Source organism: Acanthochromis polyacanthus, chromosome 15 (assembly GCF_021347895.1).
Source record: "Acanthochromis polyacanthus isolate Apoly-LR-REF ecotype Palm Island chromosome 15, KAUST_Apoly_ChrSc, whole genome shotgun sequence".
Classification (NCBI taxonomy): Eukaryota; Metazoa; Chordata; class Actinopteri; family Pomacentridae; genus Acanthochromis; species Acanthochromis polyacanthus.
Genome location: NC_067127.1, coordinates 868,768 through 895,836, shown reverse-complemented (window position 1 = coordinate 895,836; position 27,069 = coordinate 868,768). Strand labels below are relative to the sequence as shown.

General features: G+C 41.6%; 1 protein-coding gene across 1 annotated transcript; it reads left to right on the top strand.

Annotated features, from left to right (window-relative positions):
- The first annotated feature begins 21 nt into the window (after positions 1–21).
- On the top strand, positions 22–26,551 carry desi2 (desumoylating isopeptidase 2). The gene is made up of 5 exons (XM_022189651.2): positions 22–748; positions 13,009–13,081; positions 13,282–13,375; positions 18,855–18,996; positions 21,801–26,551. Exons 1-5 carry the CDS (start codon positions 701–703, stop codon positions 22,077–22,079), a joined length of 636 nt encoding a protein of 211 aa, XP_022045343.1. The 5' UTR covers positions 22–700; the 3' UTR covers positions 22,080–26,551.
- Positions 26,552–27,069: the final 518 nt, after the last annotated feature.

The following is a 27,069-nucleotide window of genomic DNA, read 5'->3' as shown; positions in this document are numbered from 1 at the left end:
GTTTTTGTCCGTCTGTCTTCAACGTGATTTGATTCAGATTCTGTTTGCGCATATTTCATAAACAAACTCCATCCCCCATAATGCTGAGAGCGCTCAGGTTGATTAATCAAGCGCGGACTCATCGATCGCTCCTCTCGCCCACTCTCACTCTCCGTCCAATTTTCTCCCAGCAGTCGCATCCTGCCCGCTACCGTTAGCTAGCGAGTCTGGGAGTAGCGAGTCAGTATTTTTACCGAGAAAACGACCTTCTGACACCTCGGCATTATGTCATTTTGCTGAGTAGTTTGTTCGGGAAAATGAATTTGAGTTTTCTGTGTGCCGGCACGCCTCCTGGAAGACAAAATTCCCGCTGTAAAGTCATCTTTTTCACTTCGACCTCCGTATAGTCGAGCGGGTTTAGCACGACCGTTCGTTTTGACAAGCGAGAGGCTCGTGTGTCCGCTGCCGCTGCTCCGTCGGTGGAGGGGGAGATTTGGACAAAGCCAGTCAGATGTTGGACAGTAAAAATAAACCTCGGGACTCCAACGATTTTTTACGCCTGGTTGTGAAATTGAACCATCAACCTGATCGTCGGCCGTGACAGTGCCAGCGACGAGGGGAGGACGGTCTATTTTTGGAGGGCGAGAGTTCGGATCTCGCACCGAGGGAAGGAGGAGGAAGACCCGCAGAGAAGAAGGGACGTAGCGGGGAGGAGATCCTGATGCCAGTGATGGCAAACGAGCCGATCATCCTAAACGTCTATGATATGGTCAGTAGTAAAGAAAAAAAACACGTTCCTTTTTATCGTATTTGCTGCTGTTTATCCAATAACTACGGTTCAGTTTAGTATTGTTTAGGTATGTCAACAAAGCCAGGCGACTACGCCAAACTCCCTTATGAAAAAGTGTTTTTAAAGCTGTGTTGGTTTATCGGCAGATATGTAACGGTGAAAGCGACAGATATATGATATTTTTCACATGATTATGATCCATTCTTCAAATCGGCATACTTTCTGTACTCTAACTTGCCTTAATTTTTTTTACAAATCCCACCTTACTACTTGGTTCTCCTCAGCCAATTTCAAGCAAAAATACACAAAGGAGCACAATGGCAAGAAGCTGAAAGTTATTGGAAAGCATGTTTGGACTCCTCTTTAACCCCAAAATCCACCTGAGTTTCTTAAAACCAGATGAAGCAATGTGAAAAGTTGCAAGAATAAGAAGTTGAAATCTCTGGTCCACACATGCAACCTCCCATTGTTCTGACAGTGTTGGATTTCCATATCAGGACCGGAGGAAAATGTCACCGATTAGACGTGTTAAGCTGCTGTTTCCAAAACAGAACAGTGACAGGGAGTGAAAACTGGGTGAGTCTCTTGCGTTTTGAGGATTTCACTTCTCTGGAACTCACGCCATGCTGCTGTTAAAACCACAGGTGGATGTGAGAGTAGCCTGAGAGGAAACGGAGCGAAGCAGAGGTTGAGTTTGAGTCAGTGTGTTGTCACCAGACTGGGTGAGTCATTGGGGAGGGGGGCTGGAAATAGATCTGTTGATGAATCATTGATTGAAATGGATTCCCTGTGGTGGGCAGATTACAACTAAAATGGGCTTGTTTAAGGGGTTTAAAGCTGCGATTTGGGATAAAGTAACTGCAACTTCTGGTATGGATTTAGCACGTATTTGTTCCTCGTTGCATGTCTGATTATTCCTGTCTCCATTTCCACCTGCTGTATTTTATAAATGTAGGTGATACTAAGAATCTCCTGGAGCGATATGAACATCTCCTTTTTCTAGGTTCTTTTCCTCTCACTCCAGCCTTTCGTCTCTTTAATGGTGTCACCTTTTAGCTGATGGTCGATATATCATCAGAGGCCTGAGGTCACAAAATGGATTAACACTGAGAACCTTTGACAGTCCGTACAAATCTGCTGTTCATGTTGAATGAAATAGAACACTGTGTATTATCTGTATTATGTGCAGTCATGGAAAAAAAATCATCAGACCACCCCTGTTTTCTTCAGTTTCTTGTTCATTTTAATGCCTGGTACCACTACAGGTTTATTACCTGAGGAATACAATGAACAGGACTGCAGAAGTGCAGCTGATTCCAGAATACTTTGTGTCCTATCTGACATGCTTCAGCTTTCCTGTCATCAGCAGCACTGCACACCCAAAGGTCTAGAATGGTTTCCTGCTGACATTAAAGCCGTAGAACTACTCAGAAGCTGTCAGCTCTCACATAATGCCTAAAACTAAAGAATTATGTGAAGCCACAAAGGCAGCCATCATGAGAGAGAGACAGGTAGAGAAAGAACTGAAGATCTCCAAGACAGCCGTTCATTACACCAAGAAAAACAAACCCAGCATGGTTCTACCAAACTGCTTGCTGGTCAAGAAACGTCTTTCTACCACCAGATGACCGTCACTCATCTGTTCCTGTCAGGAATCATCCTCAGACCTCCAGGGAACTTAAAAATGAGTGGATACTGTGGAGAAATGGGACTTGTTCTTTGAGGACAGTTGGAAAGCGACTTGTTGAAGCTGGTCTGAAGTCCCACAGGGCAGGAAGAAGCCCTTCATCAAGGAAAGCCCGGTTAGTCTCTGCTGGGATCACAAGGATTGGACTGTTGGTGATTGGGCTACGGTTCTCTTCAGGGATGAATCCAGTTTTCAGTGTATGTCCACTTCAGCCAACTTACTGGTTAGGAGGAAGCCTGGAGACGCTACCAACCAGATGTCTGCCCCTACAGTAAAACATGGGGGTGGATCAGTGACCATCTGGGGTAGTTTCAGTCTGGGTGGAACAGGACAGATGCAGTTGTGTGAAACGACAAGAACAAGACATGAAATGCCAAAAACGAGATGCAAAATGCCAAAAACGAGACAAAAAATGACAAAAATGAGGCACAACATGACAAAAATGAGGCACAACATGACAAAAACAAGACACAAAACGATAAAAATGACACACAAAACAACAAAAAGTGAGACACAAATGACCAAAAGGACCAATGAACCAGGTCGTGTTTGGCGCTACCCTTGAAAACTCTTTCCTGCCTCCAATGACTGGATTTTCCAACAAGACATGGTCAGTTAAAGCCTGGATGGAGAACCAGAACACTGGAACCATGCCTTGGCTGCTCAATCACCAGATCTAAATCCAACTGAAGACCTGTGGAAAATCATCAAATGCTAAATGGAGAACCACAAGTCCAAAAACAAAGCAGATCAGTTAGAACTACTGAAACAGGAATGAACTGCTGTGATCAGAAGCTGGTAAAGCATGAAGAGACATCAGAAACAATGGTTCTGCATCAGTACTAACTCCTGGTGGATCATGGGACTGAAACAGACAGAAAAGAAAACATGGAATCCTAAAAGCTGTTTCTGGCAGAACAATGCCATAAAGGGATTCTGGTTATTGTCAAAAAATCATGGAAAATGTCTATCAGCTCTGAAGTTCAACTTTCATGAGATATTTTTGTTGTTATCATTATATTTGTGCAGACAAGCAGATCTTTAGTTGTACCAGGCATTAAAATGAACAAGAAATTGAAGAAAACAAGGGTGGTCTGATCATTTTTCCATGATTGTGTATTATCTGTATGTTCATCTGTCCTCCTAGCCCTCCTCATCACTTCTTACTCTCTTCTTTCTTTCTTCTCTCCTCCCCCTCTTTCGCTTCCTCTTGCTTTTCACTTGACTTGTCGTCCACATTAGTTTCCTCTCAGCTTTTATCTCACTTCCATTCTCGTGAGCGGCTGCAGGGGCCTCGTCACACACAGCTACTCATACGTATCTGTCGCACATGCAAGGGTTTTAGCGTGCATGTTTTAGTTATTGAAGGATGTTTGTGGGTTGTGCACATTCCCTCACACTCCAGCGTGTTTTTGGTTTCTTGTGCTCCTGTGGGAACCAGATTTTGGCTCGTCTGCAGACTCAGAGCAATCAGACTGTGGCCGCGGTCCATTCATTCGTTCCAGCACGTTTTTTAAAGCTTCTTCAGTCTATTAATTAGACCGTTCAGACCTGAGTGCTGCAGTAGCGGCTGATGCTCAGTGACTGACTGGATCTAAACTTGGAAGGCCCTTAAAAACATGAAGTTAACGGATCAATTCCACCGAGAGCTGGAAGGCTGATCGGCTCACTGAGTGGTGGAATCACTCAGTCTTCGTGGAAGACTAGCAGTTTGTAAAGTGACTCATTGTTTGCAGGCTGACAGACTGGTTTGCCCTCCAACTTCTGATGGACTGGACCTCTAGAAGTACTTCACATTTGTTGCCAAGAGTTTGAAGAGAAGCTCGTTAAGATTCACATCTGTCAAGTAGAAAAGGCTGCAATTAATGATTATTTTATTTGTGGATTAATCTGTTGATTATTTTCTGGATTAATCAGTCAGTTGTTTGTGTCATGAAATGTCAGAAAAATGGAAAATGACAAAAAGGAGACACAAAATGACAAAAACAAAACACAAAATGACAAAAACAAAACACAAAATGACACGAATGAGACAAAGTGACAAAATGACAAAAAGGAGACACAAAATGACAAAAATGAGACACAAAATGACAAAAAAACAAAAACACAAAATGACACGAATGAGACAAAGTGACAAAAACGAGACAGAAAATGACAAAAAGGAGACAGAAAATGACAAAAAGGAGATAAATGACAAAAAGGAGACACAAAATGACAAAAAGGAGACACAAAATGACAAAAAGGAGATAGAAAATGACAAAAAGGAGATAGAAAATGACAAAAGGAGATAGAAAATGACAAAAAGGAGACAGAAAATGACAAAAAGGAGATAGAAAATGACAAAAAGGAGATAGAAAATGACAAAAAGGAGACAGAAAATGACAAAAAGGAGATAGAAAATGACAAAAAGGAGATAGAAAATGACAAAAAGGAGACAGAAAATGACAAAAAGGAGACAGAAAATGACAAAAAGGAGATAGAAAATGACAAAAAGGAGATAGAAAATGACAAAAAGGAGACACAAAATGACAAAAAGGAGACACAAACGTCTGCATGGCATTAAAGTACAGTGACCCAAATATGTTTGGATTTCTCTGGTATTTTCTCAGCTGAATAAATAATAATTAAATAGAGAAACTAATCAAAAGACTGATTGATTCATTCATTGCAGCTCCATATTCTTTTCAGTGACTTGAGCTTCATTTCAGACGTGTAAGTTTGTGCAGAAGTCCGATTTGAATAAAGGTTGATCAGACACAGAGTCTGCAGCCTGGTTTGAGGCATATGAGGTTATAATTTACTACCATAGAAAGTTACTGCGTCTGCGATATTTTCCCACTCCATCTGATCACTCATTCAGTCCATTAAAATGTCAGGAGATGGCAAACGTTCCCTTTTTAACGTCCTCAGATAACTCTGCTTAGAAAGAGTAAAAAAAAAAGGGAAGATATTCAGTTTATTATCACGTGAGATGAAGAAACGCATCACATTTAAACAGTTCTAACCGCCGTAGATAGAAGTGACTTGTTTTTTATAAAAGAAGATATTTTGAAGCATGAATCAGTTGTTGAATTTGTTGTTTGTGCTAAACGAGTTACTCCTAATTAGCATAATGCTACGTAATAATAATAAAACTTTATTTATATAGCACGCTTTAGAACAGCGTTCACGAACAGCTTTGACAGTTAAAACATGCAAATATAGAGACAAGTCAATGACAAGAACTTAAATTAATAATTAGCTAGATTAGCACGCAACTCAAACAAGGAAACGAGACAGTTTGAAAATGAAAGAACAAGATTGAGGGTTAAAATTAAAAGAAAAAAATAGAGATTTAAAGAATTATAGAGACAACATCACACCAAAGCAGCAGGCAGCTAAAAGTAAAATAAAACCTGAGAGAACATTTAAAATAAACAGGATATAATACAGAATAAAACCCTAAAACTGATTAAAGCTGAAAGTAAACCTCACATAAAAGCACGTCTGTAAAAGTGGGTCTTAAACATAGACTGTATATATAGTGGATGTAGTATCTGGCTCCAGAATTGAAGCCCACCCGGAAGTGTCAAAAACTTGCAATATCACGCCGTCCGCTAGGGTTGGCTCCAAAAAGCTTTTTCTCCATAGACCTCAATTCATTTTTGGAAAAAATAAAATTTGATAGACTGATGTTCTACAGCTCAGGATTTTTTCCCGTTAGTTTTCATGGTCAAAATGAGAGATCAGGTGGCGGATCTTAAAATAAATCAATACTGAATTTTAAATAAATCGTTAAAGTTGGTGGAGCCAGGGGGCGTGGCTATACTTGATAGACAGCAACAGAATCCTCTGCGGTAAAATGTGGGCGGGATAAGAGAGTCCTCAGCCAATCCTGCCCCTAGTTGCTCTCCGGTCCAGTCTGTTTGATGCTTTTTACATCACTGGCTCCAAAAAATCCAAAACGGCGACCAGGAAGTAGCAAAATCCGGGCTTCATTTTCTCGGCGTTGAAACCAACGGGTGACGTCACGGTTAGTTTATGCCTGGTCTTAAAACGTTATTTATGTGCTGCATGTTTGTACGTCTGGATTCTGGACTTTGCATATGTTTCTGTTATCAAAAATGTTTTTACCAAACAACTAACCGACTGTGTCTCCTAATTAGCACAATGCTACATGCTACATGCTACATGTTTGTCTGCATGGATTTTGCGTCTTCTTTAGCTGGAGCTCTCCCCAGCATCTCCTGCACCGACATGAAGGTCTTATTGAAGTGAAGGACGAGGTTGTATCTCGTTTTCTTAGCAAGAGAAGTGACTGAGAGGAAGTGAGAAAGCTGCAAAGATCAGATAACAGCAGAGGTGAAACAGTGGAATCACACACTGCAGGTCTGGTGTTAACGCCGTTTCATGCAAAGTGTGGCGGCTTTTCAGACGACTGGTGAATCCTCCTCTGAGTAAAACCCTGAAACAAACGTCCCTTTCATGTGGACACACCATGGCATCCTCTCCTCCCTCTTCTGCTTCCACGGTTCTCAGTGTGTCGGGTCCTGCTCCCAGCTCTGCTAAGTGGATTTCCCGGCCAGCTCTGAGTGCTTTAGTGCGCTGCTCTAATGAGACAGCATTATCTGCACACCACCTGTCTGCCTGCAGCACCAGAGAGGAAGAACGTGTTGGAATATTAGGTTAACCGGTGTAATGCAGACAGAGCAGGCCGGGCTACCGTGAGTCCTGCTGATGCTGCTGTGGATCAATGAGCGCTCAGGGTTCCTCCCCGTCGTTTGTATGATGTCGTTTGTATGATGTCGTTTGTTTCTCTGCTGTTTCTGGGGCACCAAGGAAACATCTGCTAGGACTGTATAATGCAGCAGCGTAGTTTTATGGTTTGTATTTGTAATGTTGAAGATGTTGGACAATGCAGCAGCTCGTGTTCTGATCAGAGCCAGTCCATACGATCGGCTCACTCCAGCGCTGGCCTCTCTGCTCCGGCTACCTGTTCATGTTAGAGCAGGCTTTAAGGTGCTACTAACCTATAAAACTGTAAGTAGAACTACCCCATCGTACCTATCCAGTCTGATGAACCCGTCTGTCCCCACACATGTTCTCTGCTCCCAGGGAACTGGGCTTCTGAGTGGCCCAAAGGTCTGCAAAAAGACTGTGGGGGAACGGGCTTCCTCATTCCGGGCACCAACATTATGGAACAGTCTAGCTGCTGAAATCAGGCAGGACTCTTCCATTGATGGATTTAAAAGTAAGCTGAAGATCCTGTTGGTCAAAGAGGTGCTGTTAAATGAAACTCCATGTTTTCCTCAGACGTTCTTGGTTGCCCACTCCTCCCTTTATCCAACACCGTCCAGTCTCCATAAATTTCTTGTGCCATAAACGAAGTGAAGGACATGACGGTGGATCTCTTCCAGACTTAGTTCTGTAGGTTCCTGATTCTGCACATAAACCATGACACACATTGTGCCTTCTCCTGAGGAGAAGCCATGTTTTAGGGTTTCATTTAGCAGCACCTCTTTCACCAACAGGATTCCTGAAACACACAACGTCAGTGTGATTACAGACTTTAATAAACACTGATTACAATAAAACACATCTGGTGGAGATGTCTTATCAGCTGCCTTTGTAATAAAGAGACTTCATGGACACCCTGTACTCTATGAATATATTTTTAATCTGTCTCCACCCACTTCACCACGTTTTCCCAGCCTGCTCTCTGACTGCACTGAATCAGGATATTTCTACTTTAGCAGAGCAGGACTCTTATCTTCATGATTTATATGCTGAGAGCGGGGCACACTAAGAATAACGCCGTGGCCAAAAGCAGAACACACTTCGGAGTCACACTGTTAGAATCTGTCTTGCGGCTGGTTGCAGTTTCTGCTGTCGGCTTGTTTCCGCCAACTTTTGTGCAGCGGTGACGTACACTCAAGCAGAACTGTAGTATCTGAGTGTTTAACTGCAGCTTCTCGTGGTTCATCGTGTCTCTGTCTTCCCTTCCTCCTCCCGTTGTCATATTCAGTTCATTCATAAACAGTCAGCCTGCTCTCTGCAGGACGCAGGTTTTAACGAGCTTTGAAGTAATGAGGGCCCAGATCAGAGTCCTGTTTCAGCGCTGAGGGGGGGAGGAGATGATGTTTCTTTGTTGCTCCTGTGAACAGACAGGGAGGCAGTCGTTTTGCATTTTCTCACAGATTATCTTTCTTAAAATATCCCAGCGTTCACCCACACTGCAGCAGCTCCTTATGGCATCCGGTTAGCTGCTAACAGTTTGCCTTCCAGTAGAGTCAGGCCTCTGACAGTTGGAGGTTTCTCCTGCAGATTAAATGATGTTGTGGATTTTTGGAGAGCACAGCTTTTTTGGACAGCATCCACTCAAAGCTCTCCCTTCTTACTGAAAGCCCTGGACAGAGAATCGAAGCAGAAAAGCTGATGCAGTCGGTTTGTTTAAACAATTTAAATAAAATGACTGTTTAAAGCCAAGACTTTCTTCAGTCTGTGAGAAGCAGCTGCTGTGGATGGACAGATGTTCTTCCTGGGCTCAGAGAAACAACCGCACAACTAATATGAGCCGGGTGTACTATCAGATCAGCTGATGTGGGGAAAAGCGTGTTGGTCCTCCTCTCTAGTGAAACATCCATGCAGGTCACACCCTGAACTGACACGCGGTACAATAAAGCCAGCTGCTGACTCTTGCTGTGGCTTTTTTTGTGCAGCGTTACCTTATGCAGGTCAGGAAACAGACGCTGTGCAGTGACAGACAGAAGGCTGACATGTTGAGGAAGATCTGGGCTCAGTCGGATTTGATGCTGCAGAAGTTTGTGCATTTATTATTGCATTGAAAATACAGTGAGATCAGATCTGATCTTCAAACTCCACTGCTTCCAGACTCTCACAGGGATAAAGTTTATCGTGCTGGCGGACCCTCGACAGTCTGGTATTGATGCGCTGCTGAGGAAGATTTATGAGATCTATTCCGACTATACAGACAGTTGCTGTATAAACTAGCAGTCTGCTGAGCATTTGAAATCAGCAGGAACAGAAATGGAGTTATCAAAGAATTCAAAGAAATTCAGAGAGAGGAAAAGAGCTGAGCAGTCACCTTAGCAAGCTCACCCTGCCTGGAAAATCCAGACTGACTTTATTTATGTATTAATATAAATACAAATAAAGGCAGTCTGGCATTGTGATGATACGAGACGATTTCAAAAAGGAGGGGCTAACGAATGCAGCTTGAACGAGAAAGAACCAATCAGCGTAACACGGATGTGACGCACAAACAAATCGACCATGTAGCCCAAACAACAATGGCATGCAGCCGAGAAAGCGTCGCGGTGAATGATTACTGACGTTTTTGTCACAAAAATCTGCGAATACATGGGGTACTCTCAAGTACAACACTTATTTTTGAAAAGGCTACACAACAAAAGACTCCTTAGAACGATTAGCGGTGTTAGGAATAACTTTAAATCGGAGCCAAACCAAGTCAGTGCGTATGTGTAAAAGTTGCTTAAATTTACTCACGTTTGGAACGGGATTTTCCTCTGTACAAACAATGGCAAGAAGCCGAAAGTAACGAGCCATCCACTGCCTCCTCATCGTCGGAAACGTATTCTCCAGTATTATCTGCTGCCATCAGACCAACAACATGGATGTGGATATCTACACGTACACGCTTTTTATCTGCAACAAGTAGTTAGGAGCTGAAACGCTGCAGTGGCTCAAACCCTCCTGTTGTCCTCATTTACAGGCACCTAAAAATATTGTTTGCAAAAATTCAGCAAAAAAATTCTCCAAATTTCTGAAAATATGCAAAACCTTCTGGAAGAAAATTCCAATAATTCCTTATAGTTTCCCCTTAGAAACTTTATTTTAAAAAATCCCTCAAATTTGGCAACAAAATTCCTGTAAATATTTCCAAAAAATGACTGAAAATCTTTAAAAAAAATCCTAAAAATATCTGAAGTGGCTACGTATATATCAGTAAATCCTCTTAAATTTTCTTTAAGAACATTCACACAAAAAATCAACCAAAATCCATCAAAATTCGCTGGATTTTGGTTGATTTTTTTTGTGAATGTTCTTAAGAAACATTTTAGCATTTCTTGGATTTTTTTTCCACATTAGACGCTTCACTGTGAAAATATATTTTTTTCCACATTGTCAGACTTGAAAACGGGTCAGTTTGACCCGCAGAACGACACGAGAATTAAAAGTATAAATGTAACTTTAAAAATTAAATGGAATAGCTGGAAAATAAAACAAAGATTTTGCAAGAAAACGACGTCACCAGTTCACTTTTAATTCCAACCATTTGTGTTTAAACTGTTAAAGTGTGCAGAGGTTCTAATTCACACTGTCTGCTCTGCCACAGCTGATACTGTGCAGCGACGTCCTGTATTTGCATCACACCAGACAGGAAGCATGACGGTAGTTTAAATAGATAGCTGTGGTCTATGTTCTGATAAATATGTCCTCCACTTTTAACGCTTACTGAGTGTTCAGGTCTGCTTGTGCACAGAACAGAATATCAGCTACATGTAATTTCTGATCAATGTGGAGATAAATTACTCCATCTTTAGCTTATTCTGGGATGTCTGTTGTGCAGGGGCAGAGCGGAGAGAAGAAAAAGTAACCGATTGAAATTTTATGAGGATTAATTGCCAAAGATTTTGATCTGATGGTTGTTTTCTCCTTTTGTCAGAGGGTTTTATGGTTTCAAAGTTGTTAAAAACAGCATAAAATTCTCAGTGTTCTAATGCTAACATTAAGGTTTTGTCTAAAACCAAAAAATATATTCTTTTAATTATAACAGTAGTTAAAGAAAAGCAGCAAATCTTCACAATTTATACCTTAAAAAAATGTCTTCAGTAAAAAGTTTTCAAAATATGAAGCTCAGATACTGAACTTGGAGTCTTTACTCAGCCAGAATCTCAACACTCACACACAATTCACTCATTTTTTTAGTTTCAGTGCAGTTTACACTTTCTGTACTGTAAAAAGATCCATAAATACGTTTAGAAAAGTTTTAAAAAGATGCTTTTTATGGCGCTATTTATGAGTCCTTTAGTGATGCTGGTGTGACTGTGTTTAAAGGTTTGTATTATTTATTATTGAAGAATCGACTGATGAGGTAATGGTTTCAGGTTTAAAGAATTTCCTGGTTCTGGTTTGTGATATGTTAGAATTTCCTGCTTTCCTGTTTTGTGTTTGGGTTTTGGCTGGGGATTCGTCGCTTTGGATTGAGGAAATTGTCTGAATGTTTAGTTTTTATGACTCTTTTTAAACATCAGGAAGGAGCAGTCGGAACTGTTATGCACCAAAATGGATCGTGTGCTTCGTTGCTTTGCCAGTGTTGGGTTTGGATAATAAACATTTGTCAAGGGCTTGGCTTTTTCATTTGTCTGCACCTCGTATGGAAACACACACCAGACTGTTGAATGATGTGTGTGATTGATTTTTGGGAGCTGCAGTAAAGATGAATAGTTGATTTATTAACTTATTATTCAGCATCAGATTCCCACTACATGAAGACGTCTTTTTCACTTGGACGAACTCTGCCTAGCAACAGCGCGGCCAATCACAGCGCAGCCACAGGATGTTAGACGGAAACGCTGAAAAGATGGACGGTAATGTCAGATGAGTGCTGCTGGTATTGATTTGGTGCTCTGACTTGTCCTTCATTGACTGTGTGTGAAATGGATCTCATGTAAGCATCAGATCAGCTGGAATCATCCAGTCTGAATGTATTTAATGTGATTGTGCTGTTGTCATGAATTTAACTTTTTGTTCTTCTCTCTATAAATCTACTCTAGTTAAATACTGAAGTGTAATAAGACAGTAACTCATTCAGTAATAAGGTTTGTTCTGAAGCAGGTTTTCAGACGTTTCATTAGAATTACATTTACTCGAGCTTAATATAAATTGTTGTTTATCAAATTGCCAGAAATGATTTCTGATAACATAAAGTCACTGCCTTTACTGTCTGTTAAAGCACTGATCATGATCTGTGTCGCCCACAAACCCATTCTGAACCAGAAAAACTCTGATATAATCGATTAACAAGAACGTAATTAGTGTTTTAGACGTGTGGCGGTGTCCTTTAGTGATGAAATAAAGATGTATTAGTGTAAATATAAATCCTTTATTAAGGAAAATCTAAACATTTACTGGTTCTTTTCTGTTCTTTTTGCAGTAAAATATTTATATTGTGACTGTTTGTTGGACAAGACAAACAACTTCAAGTTACTTGGCAACATTATTTGGGTCTCTTAGAAATTGTGATTTTTTTTTTCATCATCTGACATTTTTCAGACTAAATGTTGGTTTATTTTTTTTTGAGTTGGAAAAACGCCAAACTTAATGAATGTAAACAGGGAATATTGGTGATGACCCGCTTCAGAGGCACTGTCTGCACCACACATTATTATTATTATCATTATTATTTATAGTATTCGCTAGGGGAACTGTGTGTATTTTGAAAATGCAGGGTGTTAAATGAGTGGACCAACACAGCACTAAATGCGTCCAAAGCCTTATCTCATCCTGTGTTTGTCTCTTCTGTCTGCAGTACTGGATCAATGAGTTCACCAGCTCTCTGGGCATTGGAGTCTTTCACTCAGGGATTGAGATCTATGGAAGAGGTAAGGTTCCCCAGAAAGCCCACACCGCCTACATCAGGTGGTCTGCCTCAGAAAGGAGGCAGTTTTTATAGCTCATAAAACCTACGTCACTGTGTTTCCTTCCTAGAATATCTGTCCATAAATGTGCTGTATGTCACAGAGATGCCTTTTGTTTTGTAACTTCACCGTTTAAAATCGGTGTTCTGGTTGTGTGTGTTCAGAGTTTGCCTATGGAGGACACCCCTACCCATTCTCAGGGATCTTTGAGATCACACCAGGAGACGCAACTGAACTCGGCGAGACCTTTAAGTTCAAGTAAGTGGATATTTGGTGTTTATATGAGATGCATCAGCACAGGTGTGTTTCCTGGATGTCCGTGTGCCACTGCTGTCGCTGATGTTGAAGCAGTCGGTCTGTTCTCCGGTGTGTGTGATGGTTGCTGTCAGGCAGTTAGGCGGATTTATTGGATGTCTAACAGTCGGTAAGCTAAGCAGTCAGTTCATTTGTGTGTCAGCAGTTCAGTCTGGTTGCATCTCTTAAGTCTATCAGCTAACAGAGTCGTCAGTGAAGTAGCAAGTCATCCAGCAGTAAAGTCCACCAGAGCTCGGCTATGCAGTGAGAAATCCATCAACACCAAAGATAAACACTCTAATTCATGATGTGTCTGTTCTAGACTGACAGCCAGAGAAAGATGGATAATTTATTGATCCATGAAGGAAGTTTAAGCAAAAACTAGCTACAAAATGAAAGAAATGCAACACCAGATGTTCAAAACTGTCAACAATACGTCTGTCGTAGGGCTGGGACTTTAGCACGTGAATGTTGATTAATTAATTACAGAGAAAATAATGTGTGCAATGATGGTAAATAAAGTGACTTTGAGTCCATCAAATAAAGCAGAACACACAGCACTGCATTAGGTCCAGGACTTAGTTAGCCTCTCCTGGGAGTTGAAAAGTCCTAAGAGCTGTGAGGACAAAGGATCTGTGAATCTGTCCGCTGAGCAGCTCTGTGACTGAACACACTCCTCTACCTCATTATGGTAGCAGCTGGCTGTTACTGTTAGCTTCATGTGAACCACAGAGCATCTCTCCTCTTAATGCCGCCTCCCCGGCATCGAAGAGAACCCTGGAAACCATGGACTGGTCTGATAGCATCCACCACCATCTGCTCAGTATCAGATATATTCATCTGCAGACACAAAATCATCCGAGAACTTCTGTGTCCAGTGAATATCTCTGAATTTACCTTAATATGAGGAGTATAAGGTGAAGATGGAGGTCTCCTGTAGTGTTCCTCTGCTGCTCTCTACAGTCTTAATTACTGAGGTGTGGGTCCACCTGCCGACTGACCAACTTTTCTCTAATTAAGATGAGCTGAAAGCACTGGAGAAACCACAGAGCGTGTTTCTCAGAGTACTACGCCCCTTCTTCAGGGTAGCATCTTCTACATCCACCTTTTCCTGGTAGCTAAACTGCTACTATCTGCGTCCACTCAGTAAAAATGAGGCTCCTTCTGAAGGGCCAGACCTCTGCAGCAGACTGGGAAACAGTAGGAAAAGCTGGATAAATGATCTGCTGCAAGGTGTGCAGGTGACCTGAGCCGGCAAAGATGGAAACACAACACACTTTTTCTACCATTTGAAAAGCCCAAAATACACAAAGCTGCAACGTCTGCGCTCCCAACTTGCTAGCACTAGCATGAGGAGATACCTGAAGCTGAGACTACCAGAAAACAACCTCTGAACAAGTTCATTTCCACCACATTCATCACATGCAGGACTCTGTGTTGGTGGCCCTGTGCGAGGTCAGGATGATCATTAAGCTGCTGGAAAGTAGGACTTTTGTAACTTCAGTGACCTTTGGTATTCACATTTAAGCCTTTGATGCACAGCATGGGTCAACAGTGAGCCATGTTCAAGGAAAATGAGTTTCTCTTTACCCATGCTGTGCATCAAAGGGTTAAAACTGTGTTCTTGTGAAATGCGTAACATATCTGCATGTAGAAAAATATATTTTGGCTTCATGTTTGTCAGATGTGACATTAGAACGCCCCAGTTTAACTCTGTTCTGAATAGTTTTAGGTCACACCTGTCTGAGCAAACCACAGCTGCAGCAGCATGACACGTTTAGGGAACGCTGGTAAATTCTAGTGTCTGTTGATAAGAAAATGTTCAGCAATCGATGTGTTCTGCCTGTGACAAGGTTGGAGGTTTCTCATTTGGTCACCCCAGTGAAGAATAAGACTGTAAGCAGAGGAGTAATCATGCTGTCTGCTTTACCTACTAATGTATGATCTGCTCAATACACCATCAGAAGATACCTACTGAACTAAACAGGAGCAGTCAAATAATGATCTTCCACATGATCACTTTCATTTGTTTACTATGAAAGCCAGAGTTTCCAGGTGTGTTCTGTGTCCAAAGCTGGTATCTTCCTGCAGTGAAATCTATGGGTTTCTGCTGCTACATGAAGAAGACATGTGGCTAGAAGGCACAGCAGGTGACACACTTTTTATACTTTCACGTTTTTTTTTCTCGTGGCTCTCGGTCACTGACTTGGACAGAGTAAAGTCGGAGAGAACAGAGGACTGAACAGGAAAAACTGTGCAATTTCTCCTCACTTTTCATGTGACGGTGACACGAGAAAAGCTGGAAAAACTGAGAGAAAAAATGCAGCATGAAGGAGGTGAAACCCCAAAGATATTTACTTAATTGTGACATCAGGCAAAGAAAAGCAGCAAATCTTTATGACTGAGAAGCTGAAATGTGGGCATTTTTGTTGGATTTATAAACGTCCAAGGTGTCAAATCTGAGGCTCACGGTCCAAACCTGACCTTCCAGAGGGTCCGATCCGACCTGTGGGGACGATTTTATGAAATGTAAAAATTACAGAGAAGACATTAACTTCACATTTTAAATTTATAAAACCATAAATTTAGAATGATTCCTAGACCATGAAAAGTTGTTTAGATCTTAAAGTAAAATGCTAAATTGTTCTTTGTCATTCTGTCTCATTTTTGTAATATTTTGTCGTGTCTAATTTTGCTTAATTTTAGTGATGCCAGTTTGCACTTAGCTGTATATAGATTATTATGATCAGTTTATCAGGTAGTTGTCTCATGTTTAACCCTCCTGTTGTCCTCATTTACAGGCATCAAAAAATATTGTTTCCTTGTCTGAAAAAAATCCAAAAATTCACCAAAAAAATTCACCAAATTTCTGAAAATTTGCAAAACCTTCAGGAAGAAAATTCCAATAATTCCTTTAAAATTTCCCTTAAAAGTTTAAATAAAAATCCCCCAAATTTGGCAGAAAATTCTTGTAAATGTTTTCAGAAATAAGTAAAAATCTTCCAAAAGAATCTTAAAAACATTTAATGTGATTACATATATATCAGTATAACTTCTAATATTTTCTTTAAGAACATTTACAAAAACATCTGTTTACAATTTTTTTGTCAATGTTCTTAAGAAACATTTTAACATTTTTTTCCCACCAAAAAATGTTCAAAGATTTCCAAAAAAATGTTGAAAATGTGGACACTAGAGGTTTCACTGTGAAAAGTTTTTTTTTTTTTTTTTTCACATTTTCAAACTTTAAACGGTTCAACTTGACCTGCAGGACGACATGAGGGATAAACAATTTGTTTTGTTTTCTTGCTTCTAAGATGTGAAACCTTGCTGCTCTACAGTGTAAACATAATGCCTTTGGGTCACTGGACGGTGGGAAATGTGGAAGTTTCAGTATTATGATGCCCTTTTTTAAACACATAATGAGCAGTCAGAGCTGTTTTGCACCAAAATGAATCATCACACTCTTCATGTGAAAAGTCTGAAACTAAGAGCTTGAAACAGTAGATTTTGATGCACATTTGCACCCATAATGCCATCCAGTGCAGCTTTCAGCCACCTCTATGCTTCTGTGGCTGTAATGTTCTGTTTGCATCATTTGAGAGGCAGTTACGGTGTTTTTAGAGTAGACGGGGTGGAAAAGAACAAGCTGTGGGATCTGTAAGCCAATTCTATAAAACTCAGACGTGTTACGCTGAAAATAAATAGATTTATCTGTAAATGTGAGGCATTTCTTTGCAGGCCTGTTTTGTTAGATTTTTTTTTTTTACTGCAGTCATCAGAGTGGGTGAAACAGTAGAACACCCAGAGAGTTCAATGTGTTTAGTGTGTCTGCCCAGAGCTGCTGTGTGTTACTTCTGCTCTAGTTGATCTGCCCTGTGGCGCACACACACACACACACACACACACACACACACACACACACACACACACACACACACACACACACATGTTTGTTTTTCTATACCGGTGGGGACTTACCATTGACTCCCATTCATATCTAACTCCTAACCCTTACCCTGACCCTAACCTTAACCATCACCAAATCAATGCCTAACCCTAAACAAACGTTTTTGCACTTTTACATTTTTTATTAACAACAATATGGCCCAGAAAACGGTGTTGCCACCCGTGGGGACCTCATTTTAGGTCCCCACCGTAAGACAAGTCCCCACCTTTATAGCAAATAGTCAGGTCAAAGTCCCCACCGGAATAGCAGAAACAAGTACGCACACACACACACACACACACACACACACACACACACACACACACACACACACACACACACACACACACACACACACTTTCTGTCTCCATCCAGGCCACTAGACTATAAGTGTGGATCATCTGGGACCGATGTCTGCTCATCGTTCATGGTGATGCGTCCTCGCTGATCCTGTAAAATGTGAATTAATGCAGGATGTGAACAAAAACTACAGTCGCCTTTAAACTAAACCAAAGGATAAAAGAATAGATTAAAGAATAAAATCAATGGCAGCTGTAACATTTAGTGGTTGCTCTTTGTATGGCAGTTTGACACATCCAAAGAAAGTCCAGATTATTTACACAGAGCAGAAATAGAAAACTTTATTGATCCCCAAACAGAAATTCTGTTGATCCAGTTGTGACCACCACCACGGTAGAAAATATTACAACAGCAGTCCTTCTCCAAGGCTGCTCAGACAGATGAACATTTAATAAAAAATCACCTGAGTCCAGGCGTGTGTTCGTTATGTACGGATACCGGATCACGTGACCTAAACATGTAGCGGGCGCCTCAGAAACACCCCCACAGTTTAATCAGCTGTTCCTTGGATCATTTCTGATGGATAAGTCCTGATAAGTCCTCAGAGGTGGATTTGTAGTAGGATCACAATCAGCTGATGTAGTGTTCACTGGTTGTCATGGTTACAGTGACGCTGTGCTGCTATCTGGTAATGATACAGAAATGTAATTTTATTCACCTGTTCCTCACTGCCTTATGAGTTCTTATTTATAATTGTGTAACACGTTTGTTCAACTGCTGTTGTTTTAAATATGCTTCATAAACACATTTGACTTGACTCGACTAAGTTAAAGTAGAAAAACTGTTAGAGAAAAATGTGGGCTCTTTAATGAGGCTCATCATTAGATAATCCGCTCCCCTTACATGATTATATAAGCTGACTACATTCTGTCTGCCTGAGGGCAAATTAAAGTGAAGACAGGAATTCCTACACCTCAGTAAATGTATGTTAGAGTGGAGAAACATTATATATATAAGTCAATCGTTTTGTTTCAAAAGTCTGAAAAAATATGTGAAGCATTTCTGTTTGCTGTTCTTGCTTTAGGCTCACCGATTGTGCAAAAGAGCTTTAAAGCAGAAACGCCCTGGAGTCCCTCTAGATGTTTGCTTAGTGAGTCATAACTCTGACATCTTCACTTCCACGTGTCTCTGCAGAGAAGCCATAGTCCTGGGCAGCACAGACTTCACTGAGGAGGACGTGGAGCGGATCGTGGAGGAGATGGGGAAGGAGTACAAAGGAAACGCCTACCACCTCATGCACAAGAACTGCAACCACTTCTCCTCAGCGCTGTCAGAGGTGGGTACAAACACACACACACACACCACATCAGAGGACACACACTGTTCCCCAAACACACCAGTTTACAAGTTACAGTCAGCACTGAAGTTACATGGACTTACCCAAAAAAAAGAAAATATAAGGGGATGTATGTCCTCAGAACATGAGCAATGCAAGTACACACACACACACACACACACACACACACACACACACACACACACACACACACACACACACACACACACACACACACACACACACGTTTGTACTTCTATCTTAGTGAGGACATCCATAGGCGTAATGCATTTCCTAGAGCCTTACCCTAACCTTAACCATCACAACTGATTGCCTAAACTTAATCCTTACCCTAACCCTAACCAAACCTCAATTCATACCTGTTCTCTAAAAACAAGTCTTCACCCTCAAACATGGCTGTTTCAAAGTGAGGACCGGCCAGAATGTCCTCACTTTGTAAAAATGTCCTCACTTTGATAGTTAAATGCAGAAAATGGTACTCACCATGTAGCAAGTACAAGAACACACACACACACACACACACATACACACACACACACACACACACACACACACACACACACACACACACACACACACACACACACACACACACACACACACTGTTTAGCTACCATAGCCTGATGTGAGGTGTAGAAAATGTTTTCCTTTAACCCTTTAAAACCCAGCATAGCGTCAACTCAATGACTTGTGCATTGATTTTTGATTGGTGGTAGATTTGAAACCAGATCAGATCGATCATTCTTTTTGCATATAAAATCTGGGGAGTTGCGCTAACATTTCACACGCTCGCCGGGTCTCAGAGCGCTTTTTAGCTGCAGTGATGGGTTTGTAAAATAAAGCACACATAACAAAAATATTTCAGGGTCTCAAATTTTGTACTGTTATCTATTTTGTTTTGTTTTTGTTTGTTTTGTTTACAGGTTACAAAATTGACCATATCTCAAAAAGCAAGTTCTATACAGACTCCAGATCAATTTCCTGTGGTTCCAAAGGATATTGTGCAGCTTTTTTACATTTACAAATTTGAGGGCTACAGCTGTGCAATTTCTGTATTTTTAAATATGTGAAAAAAGAAAACCGATTTTCATTTTTTTTTAAGGTTTGTTGAACTTTTTATTGTAGTAGTTTAGACATAAGTCAATACATAGTATTGAAACTTGGGATATAAGGCATAGGCCTTATATCCCAAGTTATATTGATGTAAAGCAAAAAAAAAAATTACTTCAAAAAATGGCACTGCAGCATATAAGAATGTAAGAATATGTCCTGGAGGACTATGGTGGGTCTTAAAGGGTTAAAGAGTGGAACTACAACTACATCCTGATTTCCTCTTTCCTGTTGGGAGTGTGTGTGTGTGTGTGTGTGTGTGTGTGTGTGTGTGTGTGTGTGTGTGTGTGTGTGTGTGTGTGTGTTCTTGTACTTGCTACATGGTGAGTACCATTTTCTGCATTTAACTATCAAAGTGAGGACATTTTTACAAAGTGAGGACATTTTGGCCGGTCCTCACTTTGAAACAGCCATGTTTGAGGGTGAAGACTTGTTTTTAGAGAACAGGTATGAATTGAGGTTTGGTTAGGGTTAGGGTAAGGATTAAGTTTAGGCAATCAGTTGTAATGGTTAAGGTTAGGGTAAGGCTCTAGGAAATGCATTACACCTATGGATGTCCTCACTAAGATAGAAGTACAAACATGTGTGTGTGTGTGTGTGTGTGTGTGTGTGTGTGTGTGTGTGTGTGTGTGTGTGTGTGTGTGTGTGTGTGTGGTTTCAATCGGCTTATCCTGCTGTGACTAATGAGCAAGGAGTCTTACAGTTAGCATCTAGCGCTGAGACGGGGATTAGGACACCGATACAAGCCCAGACATGCAGAGCCAGCTGGCAAACACACACATACTAACTACACGCAAAGAGAAATAGACAGTTCCAAGTGCACGTTTAAACACGCTGATGCAGAACTGCATCGTGTCTGTGCAGTGTACACAAAATGAAAGAGGAATCCAGTGAAACACATCCAGAGTCTCCACAGAGCAGCAGTTCTCCCTTCAGGATTTCATTCTGCTGTTTACACGGAGGTTTGGCTCAGAGACACGCAGAGGAGAAGACGATCGGACACGATGACGCTCTTTGCAGCTGTCAGACACGAAGCATGACAATTATCTCTGTGCAGAGAACGTTTGATGTACGCGACTCCCTCCTTTTGAAAAGCAAATCAACACCCTGTAGCCTGATAGCGCTCTGAGTCCATTATCTGTACACATCTGCTGCTCATCTGAGGGACGGAGGGGAAATCACGAAACCAGACGCAGGAATTAAGGACGTTTAAATGCAGGATGCTCTACTGATTTAGCCCACCTGCTGCAGAAGAGCCTCACTAGGTTGGTGAAGAAGATCAGGGAAATGTTTTTCACGTCTTTAGCAGTAATTTTTGTTGGTAAATGAGAGACCTTAGAATAGGACATGTCTGCATCTTCAGACCACTAACAGGAAGTGAGTTCAGTGACGTACGTGCGTTACGTTAAGGACTGCTGTGATTGGTGGAACTCACGGGAGGCGGGAGAAAATTACAGAAAAGTTGCAGTGATTGGACAAACTAGCAAGGTCGTGCAGAATTCACAGATTGGTTAAATTTGCATTAATGTTTGCCGTTGAAACCTTGATGGTGTGAGGCTGATTTGTTTTCCCACAGATCTCCTTCAGCAGCCTAACATCTGCTTCCTTCAGTCAGAGGCTGCTTTAATGAACAGACCTATAACAGCATTTCCCGGCTTGCTCTTTCTCCTCAGATCCTGTGTGGCAGGGAGATCCCTCGCTGGGTCAACCGGCTGGCCTACTTCAGCTCCTGTGTGCCGTTCCTCCAGAGCTGCCTGCCCAAAGAGTGGCTGACGCCCGCCGCCTTACAGTCCAGCGTGAGCCAGGAGCTCCATGGAGGAGGAGAGCTGGAGGAGGCCGAGGACGCCGCCGCCACCGCCTCCCTGGCCTCCATGTCGCCCTGCTCGCCTTCGTCCTCCTCCAGCCCTTCCTCCTCTTTGCCTCGCCACTCTCGCCACCAGCCCCGCCGGTAGAAGCTGCTGGGAGACCCGGGGCTGGACTTTGTAGGCAGAAAAACACCTGCAGCAGCTGACGGGTCCAAGCTGCAGCCAAAAGTCCTGGAGCACGGCGCTGAACCTGTTCAGAGCGTCAGCCCAACCTCTACAGCGACGACAGAAGGGTTTTTCCTCACAGAAAGGAAAGGAGCTGTTACTGCTGACAAAGGCAGGAAACATCCTTTCATCTCTCCGACCCACACAGAGTCCAAACTGTTTCCCTTCAAGTCACTTTTACTCATTTACCCGCCAAACTTCTGGGTGTTTGTCCACAGGAGTTCCTTAAACTTTACCAGCCCCGTCCAGATTTTACCAGTGCTTCCACTGTGAAAGGAGATCCTAATAAAACAACAGGCGTTTGGGCTGGTGTACGGCCTGGAGGGTTAGCCACTTGTTGCTGATTTTCCAGTTGTTTGGAGGTAAAAAAATCAAACTTCTATCAGTCAGGTGAAGCTGCTTCATGCTGACTTAGTGTGTTATGGATGTTTGTCTACCTTTAGGTCAAACACACATCAGGCCTTAACGTGTTCTAAAAATACTGTATTTACTGTAAAGGCAGCAAACGAGTGAGAAGTCACGCGTCAGAGCGAGATGTGGTGATCGTCAGAAATAGCTGTGAAGACCGAGAACAGACATCTGCTGTGAAAATGAATGAGGGGATTACCACATCATTAAAACCAGAAGAAGTGCTGTTCAGATCATTCTTTATGCATTTTTCTCACCTTTTGCTTATTTTTTAATCGTACTGTTTATCTTTACTGCTCCAAACTCTAAAATCCATTAAAATCAAACTCTTTTAGAAATTTAATTGTGGTTTTAAAGACACACAGTCTGAGCGCTGGTGTAATTTGACGTGTGGCTGGTAAATGGACGTTTCTGAAAGCAGCAGGTGGATTTAGGAATCTCTAAATGCCTCAAAATGCTGTGAGCGCATCAGGACCTCAGCCTCTTATTTTTCTGTCACAGAAGGCTGGAAGTCGACTACAATCACCCTCATGGACACAAACACTGAGCAGAGCCGTGTCCATCCTGAACACCTGGATGGGTTCGGTTTCAGGTAATCTCTGCTTCCCCGTCTCACTCTGATGTCAAACCTGTAGCAGCTGTAAAGTCCTCCCTCCCATCATGGAATCATCACGCGTGATGGGATGAAACCAAACAATCTGACACATGCTTTAAATGTTCCTGTATGACTTGTTTCAGTGCAGGCAGTGGCTTCAGCCCTTTCAGACGCTCTGTTAAAGTGACGGCATTCTGACTTTTTGTTTCCGTTCCTCACGGCTGCTTTCACACATGATTATTAATAATTATTGAAGGCAATGCCGTTGTTGCACACATCTCTGATATGGTTTAAGGGATCGACCGATGTGGTTTTTCAGGGCCGATACTGATGGTGATTATTGGTGATGATGAAAGAACAATAGCTGATATTTTAAGGCGATACACAGTAAATGTTGTACGTAGCATCATTCAATAGCATAGAACCTGCCATCCATGGCTAGGTGTTTTTATGATTAAGGCGTCTCCTAGCAGTGGGATGATGTAGCGTAGCTTTAGCTGCTGTGAGAGCAGTAAAGTTCCTGCTTTGTGGCGGTGGATTGGGTTTTTATTCAGGTTTTATAGGTTGGGTTTCTGATAGACACTTTGCTGAGACCACAGAGTAACTTGACACCAGAGCTGAAGTAGAGTTAGTAAGCGATAATAGGACGAACAATACCGATAATCAGGAAAATGCCGTTATCAAACCCCCGATAATACACCAATAATCAGCTTATCCCTACTATGATGCTGCAGGTATTTAATGTTTTTATTAATAAACTCAGAGGAAAGACTCCTAAATACCTGGAAACAACAAACTAAACTTTTTCCTCCATGAATAGTGAGTCTAATTTAGGGAGAGATCGATTATTGGCCGATATTTGGTGTTTTTGATGGATTAAATGCTCCACTTCAGGTGTGATGCTGCTCCTCAGTCCGTCGTCACTCTGTGGTCTCAGAAACAAAAAAATATCTGAACAAGTTGCCACAAACCAGGAGATTAGCTTCTTGGCTAGCAGCTAAGTTAGAAGGCACAGATGAACCTGAAACAGTAAATTAATAATGCTTTAAGATATGAGTCTTAGTGGGTCATAAAGTGCTAGAACAGTGAAAGATTAAGAAAAATTTGTCACAAATATTAACACAAATTCAACCAATCTCCATAAATTCTGTGCAATTTTGTCCTGTCACTGCAACTTTTCTGCAATTTTCTCCCGCCTCCCGTGAATTCCACCAATCATAGCAGCCCAAACATAATGCAGGTACGTCACTGAATTCACTTCTTTATTTATGGTGTGAAGATGCAGTCATGTCCCATTCTAATGTCTGTCATTTACCAACAAATATTACTGCTAAAGACGTGAAAAACTATTCCCTGATGTTCTTCATCAAAGCACAGCTAAACTGTTTTACAGCCGTGAAATATTGTGGTGGAAAACAAACGAAAACCATCGACTGACAAACACTTTTCTACCAAAACATATCAGGAGAACGTCTGGAAGGAGCAGAAACAGAGCAGACAAACATGCTTAAAACATCGCAATTTTTTTAGAAATGCTGCAGCAAATTCAGGCATGTTAGGGCCACAACAATCTGGAAAGAACCCGCAAAATCCTGGAGGGACTGAACATTACATCCAATATTGGCCTTTGTTGAGTACCAATAATGGTGTCGGCCCTGAAAGACAGATGTCAGTAATGTGACCCGTCTTAACTGCAGTAAAGTTGTATTTTTAATGGACATTTCAGAGCTGCTGTGAAATTGCAGGACAAAGTTAATGAGAGTGTTTTGGCGATTTTAAACTGTTTTTTTTAGACCGCTACTGGTGCTGAAATGTTTAAAAGCCTTCCCCCTAATCGACTTGGAGTGTGCTGTGATCTGGTGCTGATCTGTTAACGTGACGTCCTGCATTCAGACCGAACCGTGAACGTTACAAGTAGTAAGAGTTTAGTGATCGGCCGTCTGATGCCGGCAGATTAACGGAGGACCAGTCTGAAAGGGGCTTTGGAGATTAGACGTTTCTTTCTCAGTAGCAGCTGCCGAGGTGCCTTTTGAGCAAGGCACTGAACCCACAATGTTCCAGTGACCAGCAGCAGAAGGCTGTGGTTGTACTGGACGGCTCCCAGTCGTCTGTTTCCTCACATCCGTGTCCAGTTGGGGACGGCACACGTCACCGACACGTTTCAGGTTTCCTTTTGAAACTTTCTACTGTAGTTTTCACTGAAATAAGTCTTTTCTAACGTTTCCACCAGAAGATGCTGCTTCTCCTGTACGATCAGCTCCTCAGTTCAGACTCCGGTAAAAACACGAGTGACGATGTGAAACGAGACCTGTGGATGTGCTGGAAGTCTGAGGACAGTCAAATCTGAAAAACAAACTCTTGTTTATGTTTTTTAAATCCTTATTGTATTTCTATGATATAAAGACTCTTCTGGCCTTTTTGTCTGTTTTGTTTGATAAACTCAGGACTCTAAAAGGCTTTGTGATCTCATCCTTTTTTATCCACAGTTTGTTTGCGTTGTCGTGGCTTTTTCTAATGCAGTAGTCACTCCATAGAGCTTTTCAACGGCACGCTGTGGCGGTGCGTTTTTATACTCCTCTCTTTCATAAGAAAAAGAGCTTTTGTTTACAACTCGTATGTTTGTGAGTCTGTGCTGCTTCTTGTTTGTTTGTTCTGTTTTGAATGTGTGAGTGTAACGTTTCAGTTTGGATGACTGCGCCAAACTCCCCTCAAACACACACACAGATATACATGGTCAAAAAAGATGCACTTCAACAAATGTAGCACTGATTTCCACACGTCTGCAACATACTGCAGCGCCTTTAAGAGATTGGATGCTTCCTTTTAGTCCTGGAGCTGATTTTAAGGTATTTTTAGTAACGTTTTGCCACAGAAGCACCTCTTAGTGACATCTGTTTTCTAACAAACACAACTGAAGGAAAACCAGCACATTTATGTGAGTGGAAGGGTTTAACGTGGGGTACTGTCAGCTTAGTTTTCAATGTTTGTTTTTAATGCACACGCTGATGACGGCGCCCTCTGCTGGCTGTTATCTGTACTGTTACGGAGGTTTCCTTCTGCTGGTTTTCTGCTGTCCTACATCATCTCTGTCCACTCATCAGACACTAATTATCCACCAGCTAAACACATTTACAACATTCAAATGACCAAAGATAGCTCTTACTTTTTGCTTTTTTTTCTCATTTTCATTCTTCGTAAATGCGATCAGATTCCTACGAGGAGTTCATTTGTGCACCGCTCGTGCACTGAGCTATGAAAGCAGATCTGGAAACCTCTGACCTTTCAAGCCCCACAGAAACTGACTTTAGCTGTTACTCTGTCAGAGACTTCAGTGGAGCCGGACACGTTTGTACCCTGTTGGAAAGTTATTAAAGAATTCTACAATCTGTGACTCCTGTGTCATGATTGCTTAATAAATTAGTTCATTGGTTTTGCTCCCTTAAGTTGCAGAAAAATGATCAGCGATGGCGACTGTTTCATTTGTTTTCACATTAAATGTACTTATTTGCCTTCTTGGATGAGGAAGTAGCTCTGATGCTGCTCAGCCAGGACTGCTCATTCATTCACTTCTCTTTTTATAGTTTATCCAACACTGAAGTCAGTCCTGGTCACCATTATTGGCACCCATGAAATTTAAATACATGATGTAGAAAATCTCCTGAAAAAGTGAGTCTAGTGAACCAGCTTTGGTCTACAGACAACTCATGTTTGATACCAAACAGCAAATGATAAAACTACAATTTAAAAAACAATAGTAGGGAAAAAATAGAGAAACGGAAAGATTGTGCTGTGAAATCGGTATCGGCACTCTTTAAATCAGTGTGGAGAAGAAAACCGCTATTAATCAGAAATTCAAATCACCTGGTGATAAACTCAGTGCCCACAGGACATGAATTAGAATGAATGATG

Excerpts from the sequence above, each read along its gene's own strand:
- desi2 (XM_022189651.2), top strand. The coding sequence starts at position 701 with ATGCCAGTGATGGCAAACGAGCCGATCATCCTAAACGTCTATGATATG. Across the intron at positions 749-13,008 it reads TCCTAAACGTCTATGATATG|TACTGGATCAATGAGTTCAC; the intron begins GTCAGTAGTAAA and ends TTCTGTCTGCAG. Across the intron at positions 13,082-13,281 it reads GATTGAGATCTATGGAAGAG|AGTTTGCCTATGGAGGACAC; the intron begins GTAAGGTTCCCC and ends GTGTGTGTTCAG.